Source organism: Crassostrea angulata, chromosome 8, assembly GCF_025612915.1.
Source record: "Crassostrea angulata isolate pt1a10 chromosome 8, ASM2561291v2, whole genome shotgun sequence".
NCBI lineage: Eukaryota > Metazoa > Mollusca > Bivalvia > Ostreida > Ostreidae > Magallana > Magallana angulata.
Window position 1 is genome coordinate 15,612,275 of NC_069118.1, and position 9,001 is coordinate 15,621,275.

Below are 9,001 nucleotides of genomic sequence, written 5' to 3' on the forward strand. Positions count from 1 at the left end.
CCGCTAAAAAGGACCTGGTCCTTCAAAGAATTTACTTACAGAACCTTTCATATAAAGTGGATTTGTGTTTATTTCAATTTTGATTTATTGACATTGATTACTGTAAAGAAGTTAAAAATGTTTAAATGTGTAGAAAAATGTTTAGAAAACGACAGAGAGATGCTTCACAAAAATTATCAGTAAAACTAACTTGAACTTTCAGTTTAAATCAGCTGAAATGATCAATTTGAAAAAAACATCAATTTGAAAACATAATACTGGTAGGTTTTGAAATTGAAATAAAATTTGGAAAAGGTGATAATAAATATAAGAATTATTATTTCATACATGAATCTAAGAGAATAATGGAAAGAACATGACACAATACACAGTTACACAAACTGCCGATAGCAAAAACGTTTATTCTAAACATTTTTTTTATTCAGCATGTCTGAACTTCAATATGAAATCATTCGTATCAGTGCAATTTTCATAAAGAAGAAAATGGATCCTTTCACAAACATTGCATGACTACGCAAAGCTAAAAAAAGAAATAAAGTTAACTATTAATTGATAATTAGAACCGAGGAAGGGGATGGGGTTAAACATTACTTAGATTGCCATCATGAAACAAGTACCTATACTAAAGCATATGCCAACGGTTTTTAATAAAAATAGATCTTTTAGCTTATCAAAATATACTGAAACTGTTCAAAGTTTCACTGATTACAAATTATAATTCATATATCCATAGAGGCGTTATTGAAAATATTTTCATTTTCATGAACATGCTTCTTTTAGTCACATTATTTGTTTATTTATATAAACATATACAGTCATAAAAGCACGTGCAGTTGAGATTGAGATTTAATGAATTGAATAAAAACCATGTGGAATCTCATTACATGTACGTGTAAAAATAATAATAAAAATTTCAAGATCAAAAATGTATAAACTGAATCTAGCAATGTACTTACATGTACCACATTTTTTTTGTTTTCTTTCAGAAGATCCTTTATAAAGATTCAAGAGAAGGATTTTGTTATACCAAACATTTTACACATGTATTAGCAAATTGAATTACAGACAGATTAGATACAAAATCAATACCTGTAATATTTAGATTTACTATATTTGAAACCCTTTGAATCAAGGGATTTTCGTTTCCAGTGGCAAGCACGGCGCACTCATAGGATCCCTCATCTATTGTTGAATTGACATCGCAAGCCATTACCTTTACATCTAGGTATGACGAGAGGATATTTATAATGGACGCATTTATTTTGCTTCGAGTCTGTAACTCTGTATCTTGCCAAGAAACACCATCATCTGATATTGATACTATATTCGCATCGGACCTCTTCAACTGGATAATATCAATGCTCTCAATAGAGGTCCCATTAACTCTACAACTGATGTCAATGTCAGTTCTTCCATAATCAATCAATGTGTTTTGTACCTGGATCGATATATAGGCTTGCGCTGCAAAAGAAGTTTTGAATATATATATATATATATATATATATATATATATATATATATATATATATATATATATATATATATATATATATATATATATATATATATATATTATCTTGAATAAAATTGGATATTGATCTTTTCTTTTTTTAATTTTGTTTTTCCCATAACTGATCTTTTTAGAATAGAAAAACCTGAACCAGTTTTAAACATTTGAAATGTTATAAGTTTTTATAAATTGTTACATTTGTACTACTCGGGCCTCAAGGAGATATTCGGTTTAAAGGAAATGTAGTATGGAATCTTGATTGTGTCAACCATAACCTCTTGATTTATATCGGGTCCCAAGAAAGGTTAAAAACAAGAGACCAGGCCCTGGGGCCATAAAAGTTAGACGAGCTCATTTTTGATCTCAGTCTCAATTTTACATAGGAATACATAAGGCAAAAGTGAGATTGAGATCAAAAGGTAAACTCGTCTAACTTTATGGCCCCGGGGCCCTGGGCCACATTGCTCACTTGAGCAACAAAAGCTCTAACTGATCAGAAAAAAATGAACTATATTTACAGTATCGATTACAAAATATCAAAACAACTTTGTGAAGTATACAATGTATATCGTTTACAAAGATTTTTCTCCACATATTATTAGATTAAACATAGAAGTTCTTTTGACATTTTAGTTTCAAAGATTTTTAAAGTTTTTTCTCTATTCCAATTTAAAAGTTCATCCTCCGTCCTACCCTGTCCTCATTGTAGCCCTTCTCTTCCCCATCGGATCATGTCTTAAACAAACTTGAATCTACATTACTTGAGGATGTTTAATTTCACGCGAGTAACAGATTTTCCCGCCAAATGGTTTATGACAATAAGATTTTTTTTTTAAAGATTTCTCTCTAAATATATTTCTATGTAAAAATTCTACCCCCATTGTGGCACCATCCTATCCCTAAATCTACGATAAGCAGATAGTCTCTCTTGCTTGTCGGAGATTATCGGACACAACTGAGCGTCTGGTTAAACGAGACTTAGTTAAATATTGCTTGGATCCATACAATTTTGGAGAAATATTTTCATTACAGGCCTAATACATAGTTTGATGGATTTAATTTTTTTTTTTAATTTAAACAACATGATTAATATATATGGTGTTTCCCGGACATCTTGAAATTGCCGGAAAGGCCCGAAAGTTCATATCATAAAAATGTGCGTAATTCAAATATGGATAAAAAAAACTACTTGTCATGCAAAATTATATTTAAATGTTAGATAAAAAATAGAGAGGTTTAGCAGACCAACGGGTACGCGTACTTGTACGTGTAGGTTACAAGTTAGAACTAGAACCAGCTTACATTCCTTTTCTTGTTTAGCAGTTTTAACGTGTACCTGTACATGTAAATGATTTAATGTAATTCTAAATATCCTCTCCTACTAAGCTGAGAATTTTAGTCACAGTCAAAAATTGAGAATTATGCATGTGTTAATTTTATTATACATCATTGTTTACATATGTGTAATTTTGTATTTATCACAGATGAATAAAATAACAGAGCCATTGCATTTTTTGAAGGAAGAGATACGTGTATTAAAACTCCACTAACACATCAAATTCTAATATATCTGTATACGCATTAAAAATTCAGGCTTAAGAAAAATAAACATATTTGTTAAAATAAATTGCCAACAAGGAAACAGAAGCTACACGTTTGACCTTTCAAGTACTTTACAATTTACACGTAAGTTCATTCGGGTACTTATGTGTGGAAATTCGTCATTACACAAACTAATTAACCTAGTGCACATATTTTCTACACTTACACGTACGCGTTGGTTTGCTAACCCTCTATAATTATCAATAAAATCAACTCCCGTCAGAACTTCAATACTTTGATTCACAGGGGCCAAGCCCGTTTTATAATTAATTTCAATGTTACATATTTATGGTTACATTGAACTTAATGTAAAAACGGGCTTGGTATCTGTGCTTGAATATTTGTTTTATCTCATCCGAAATGGAATTCCTCCGTCTTACTTTGATTTACAATTAAAATCATAATATCTAAACTGAAATTAAAAATGAAAGTAGTTGTTTGATTAATATCACAATCTCACTTGCAATGTTTATTTCAATAACATTTTTTAGACATTACCTCACGGTGTTTGAATAAAAAGGGTGAAAGCAAAATAATACTCTGCATGGCACAGGCATTTCTTTATTTATCGGCAAATGTTTTCATAATAAGTATAGATATATTTATTCAAACATCTACAAAATAGAGGGAACAAAACTGTTTCAGGTTTTTATTTATGAAACAGCAATTAGATCTTTTTATCCTTATACAGAGTTGTGTATTTCAAGAGATTGATTTTACAAAGCTATCATCAATAACCCAGGCATCGACATCTTATTAAGTGATAAATAAATTAGATATCTGGATAACCAAGACTTCATTAAAAATAGCACAAACCCACGTACAGACGTATGTTCGTTTGTAATCAATCATTTTAAAAGGGAAAGGGTAACATTATTATATATAGCTTAGAGTTTACTTATCGTGTATACTTTATTACTATGTTATAAGCATTCATATACATCACACCTAGCTGCTTTCGGCCGGTGTAACGTAGAATAATGACACCCGTAGAATAATGACCGGAGGTCATTTCTCGACGTAGAAAAATGACCCCCCGGTCATTATTCTACGCAGAAATATGACCCCGGTCATTATTCTACGTAGAAAAATGACCCTTTTGCCTGAAGAATAAGTGTCCTTTCATAAAAATGAGCACACTCTACATGAAGAAAAGTGAACCCTGTAGAATAATGACCCCCTTAGAATTAAAGTTTTTCAGTATAATTTTTTTTATTACATGTATTTGTGAAATAGTCTTTACAATATTGTAATTTTTACTGCAGTTTACAGAAAATAATTAAAATTATAATTCATATTCAAATAAACTTAAAGTAAAAAGAAGGTGTATATCTAACAAAATACTGACGAATATAGGGGTATGGTTGTCATCGTAACGGGTTACATGTAAATATCTTATTATTTCGAGTGACAACACATTATAATTATTTTGAGATACAAGACACTATAAAACAAAATTCTGTTTATTGGCGATAAAGGAGTAGACTCGATATTGTTCATGAATTACATTTTATACTTACATTGACGATATCCCCCACTACAAACTACTAGGTATGCAAGTGCATCACCAAGAATTAAAAATGAAACCAAAATTTTGAAAAGTTTACTCCATTGTTAGGCATTATAACCATGGTGAAGTTAGCAGCCACTTACAGCAGCCATTCAAGCAGGAAAATCGTCAAAGTACTGAGAGTTCTCGAACAGAAAATTTATTTTACTTTATCATCGGCATTAGAATAAGTTTATGATTAATACATCAATAGTTTGTGGGAACATTGACAACGACGTAAAGCAGTAAAGATCGTGTGATCAAGATCCAGGGAGACATTAACCCCTCGGAATTACCTGGTGGTACCCGTACAGCCCAAATTGGGGACCAAGAAATAATAGCCTTATAGGTTTCCTGCACTGCCCTGTAATTTGTTTGATGTACACTATAGAGAAAAGGGAAATAACGGCCCACCATTCGGCACAATATCGTTGTGAAGAGTTAAAAAAAACCCAAAGTTTCTAGTGAGCTAAATGGACACATTTAGATATGATAGAAACCTCAGACCCTTGTTATTATATTAAGAAACTTCCTCTACTTGACACGTGTGTTTCTAAGATCAAAATCAAGGGGGATATAAACCTTCAAAATGAGCCATTAACCCCTTATCGACGCTTTTAGAAACAATCACTTACTATATTCGATCAGTGTTTATTATCTATCTAAGATTTACTATAGTCAGGTACTCTGTTCAGAATATCAATGCATATTTATTACATGTACATTTTCGTAGAAAGAAACAAACCTAACGTAAAATGTTTTTTAAAGGGAATTAAACACGATTTTATATCAATTTGTTTTATTTTATAGATATGAAATGGTTTATTTGCACATTTTAAATGATTACCCAAAATTTAAATGTTATATTTTAAGTTATAAAAGAAATACACAGGTAAGAATTCATTGTTATGTACACAAAGCTCGAGTCTTATATTTGTTTACAAAAAATGTAAAGTATTGAATTACCATTGTTTTTGGCTTAATATCTCGTATGTAACTTGTTTAATGTGTTTATAAAATATATTATCAATAAAAGAGAGCAATATTTGATTGAAACTTATAACAATAAAACATATATGTAAACAATAAGAAGACTCGAGCTTTGTTTACAAAACAAGGAATACCAAACTCTGTATCTTGCTTATAACTCGTTATCTTACTTTCAAATTTTGATAAAGCATTAAAAATACCCACATTAACCATTCTAAATATTAAAAATGGGGGGGGGGGGGGTCTTTAAATTTTGAGCTCAAATCGTGTCCAAGTCCCTTTAAGGTGTAATATCCCTCCGCTATAAATTTTACCATTTATATATATTTTGTTTATCAAAGTCAATACTAAGAGATTCCAATGAAAGAAAGTTAAAGAGATTAAGCGCTGCTTGATTTCTTCATAATTGACAATGGGTGTAATCATGAAATTAAGAAAATTAGACAAAGTGATTAAAAAACCAAAACATTATAATCGCAGCATAAAATTAAAAACATTAAATGCCTATGAAAATAATATTTAGTTATATGCAATGTCAAATCATCTTACAAAACATAGTGAACCGCTGCTTTTTAGTTCAGAAGAGCACTTCGTTGTTTAGGTTTGTGAAAAAAAATGCTTCAAACAGCAAGAGTTATTTTCTTTATCATGAACTATTTAAGGTTTTACATACAGGTTTTACATACAGTATATAATAAATTACAACAGTGTTTAATTTTTCATAAAAGGTTTTCTATTTTTCTATTTTTAAATTTGGATAAGGTAATAGTAAATTGATCCATATGTTTTAGAATGAAAACAATTCAAACCAAAGCTTTTTGTTATATATAACACATAAAGGGGATCAAATGAATGATCCTCTAGTATAATCTCAATATATATATATATATATATATATATATATATATATATATATATATATATATATATATATATATATATATATATATATATATATATATATATATATATATATATATATATATTTATATATATATATATTATCTTGAATAAAATTGGATATTGATCTTTTCTTTTTTTAATTTTGTTTTTCCCATAACTGATCTTTTTAGAATAGAAAAACCTGAACCAGTTTTAAACATTTGAAATGTTATAAGTTTCAAATAATGATGACAGAATCTAGAGTTTGCAATTGTACTAGTATGTTTTTCCCAATCTCATTCATTTACCTTTGTGAACGATCGATTAAGAGAGAAAAAAGAATTTTCCATCTAAAGATTATCTGGCCTAAACCATCAAACAAGTATTGTTGATGGACTGCACTAGTCTATAAAATTAAGGTATATTTGAAAAAATAACAATGCATTTGAGGATGGGAGAAGGGGCTGTTATAGATATTACCTCATAAAATTTGATCAATATGATTAGTTTAAGGTTCTTGTACTTTTTGGTAAAACATTCCTAACTTGCCCCCCCCCCCCCCACCCCAAAATGTTGGGGTTCAGTTCGTTCCGTTCAAATTTTATCTTTTAATAATTGAAATAAAACAAATGTCGCATTCAAGTATAAAATGGGGCCCAGTACGTACCGCCTCTCTGTTGCCTGTTGCCTTAATAATTATGAGCTATCAGAAACAAAAAGACTAAAAGTTTCGACAGAAGTTATCTCTCTTATCAGAGGGACATTATACCTGAAAAAATCTTTCCCCCCAATATTTTTCGAAAAAAAAAAAAAAAAAAAAAAAATATATATATATATATATATATATATATATATATATATATATATATATATATATATATATATATATATATATATATATATATATATATATATATATATATATATATATTCTCTTTGTTCGACAATTCATTCACCAATGAATATTGCTTATATTATAACAACAATTATTCTTACATGATTGCTGTTCGTTAATTATCACACAATTTAATTCCTCAATGTTTATAAATTTGTTTTTCATTTGTTTTCTTTTTAAATAACGGAATGGCTTTTCAACAGTAGAGCACCTGCAAGGATTTCTAAACACACGTGCAGACCTGGCAATTTGTTGCCGATGCAATTGTAAAATCGCAATATATAAAGTTAAGCAAGCTGCGAATATATTTTGTATATGAAATATCGTCTTTAAATAATAAAGCTATAATATGTTGTTAAGAAATATTCATGGTGAAGAATCAAGTATAGTTCAGCAGATTTCAACACAAGTGCAGCGTTATTTCCCTCCATATGTCGACGAGAGAAGGGACGTAACTGTTAACAATCAATTTGTGGCAATGTAAATGTGTTTGTGTGCGTGTTTGCTACGGATATGAACAACTATATACAGCAATTACTTTACAAGTTCGGTGTTTATAACTTCAAAATCAACTGAACAGAGTGAAAATACCAGTAATTTCAAAGTCAGATGCCTTGTCTGATACTGGGTAACCAATTATTATTCTTGTTTTCAGCGGAGGTCATTTTCACGGGTGTCATTTTTCTTCACGTTGAACATGAAGAAAAATGACTCATTGGTCTTTTTTCTTCGGAAAAATGCAATTATTCTACAGGGAGGGGGGTCATTATTCTACGACGAAAAATGATCCCCGGTCATTATTCTACGGGGGTCATTATTCTTCATCACACCGGCACTCTGTTGTTTTTAAGAGCTCGAAATGAATACAAAATGGCTGCACATGTTATCACAGTGCACAGCTTGATGCCGACTAACGTTTACTTCTCAATGTTTTAACAAATCATTCATGTAACAATATTTACATCTACATGTACCAAGTACTATTCCCTCTATTTCTTACGGAAACTTATATTTAATTCATAGCTCTATAGAAACAGCCAGGTTGAAGTCTACACGCCCCGTTTATTGATTGGTCGAAATCTACAACGGCTGAAACTGACAAGAAAGTGACAGGACCAAACTTGACACGTCCAGTTTATCGATTGGTCGAGACCTACAACTACCTAGAAAAAATCACGGACTGCACGAAATAATCATGACGACGTCAGACTCTCAGTCTCACAGGAGACAATTTGGCTGTTTCTTTTAGGTAACGTACTAACGTACAATAACAGTAATTTAGTGAATTTTACTTACTTTTCATAATCAATTGATAAATTGGCTAAAAAAAGATGTTAATATAAACAATAAAATGCCTTCTTTGATGAATCATTCGGGTAATAAAGGTAGCGATCATTGCAGATAGAAATTACATAACCCGCTAACGCGGGTTATCTATTTTTTCTGCAATGTCGCTACCTTCATATCCCGAGTGAATCACCAAAGAAAGCATTTTATTGTTTAATTAATGACACCAAGATCACAATAACATATCATTGCTTATAATGAGCAAATATCCGAAGAGTATTGCCAT

At 30.4% G+C, this 9,001-nt stretch overlaps 1 protein-coding gene across 1 annotated transcript; it reads right to left on the reverse strand.

Annotated features, from left to right (window-relative positions):
* Window positions 1–437: 437 nt before the first annotated feature.
* On the reverse strand, window positions 438–9,001 carry LOC128159410 (uncharacterized). Its single transcript, XM_052822491.1, has 4 exons — window positions 8,971–9,001; window positions 1,090–1,470; window positions 963–992; window positions 438–520 (listed from the first exon to the last, which is right to left on the reverse strand). The coding sequence occupies exons 1-4, from the start codon at window positions 8,999–9,001 to the stop codon at window positions 438–440; spliced, it is 525 nt and encodes a 174-aa protein (XP_052678451.1).

Coding starts and splice junctions, on each gene's coding strand:
- LOC128159410 (XM_052822491.1), bottom strand. CDS start 9,001: ATGGCAATACTCTTCGGATATTTGCTCATTA. Junction 1,471..8,970: donor CTTCGGATATTTGCTCATTA/TAAGCAATGATA, acceptor TATTCAAAACTT/CTTTTGCAGCGCAAGCCTAT. Junction 521..962: donor AAGAAAACAAAAAAAATGTG/GTACATGTAAGT, acceptor TTCTTTTTTTAG/CTTTGCGTAGTCATGCAATG.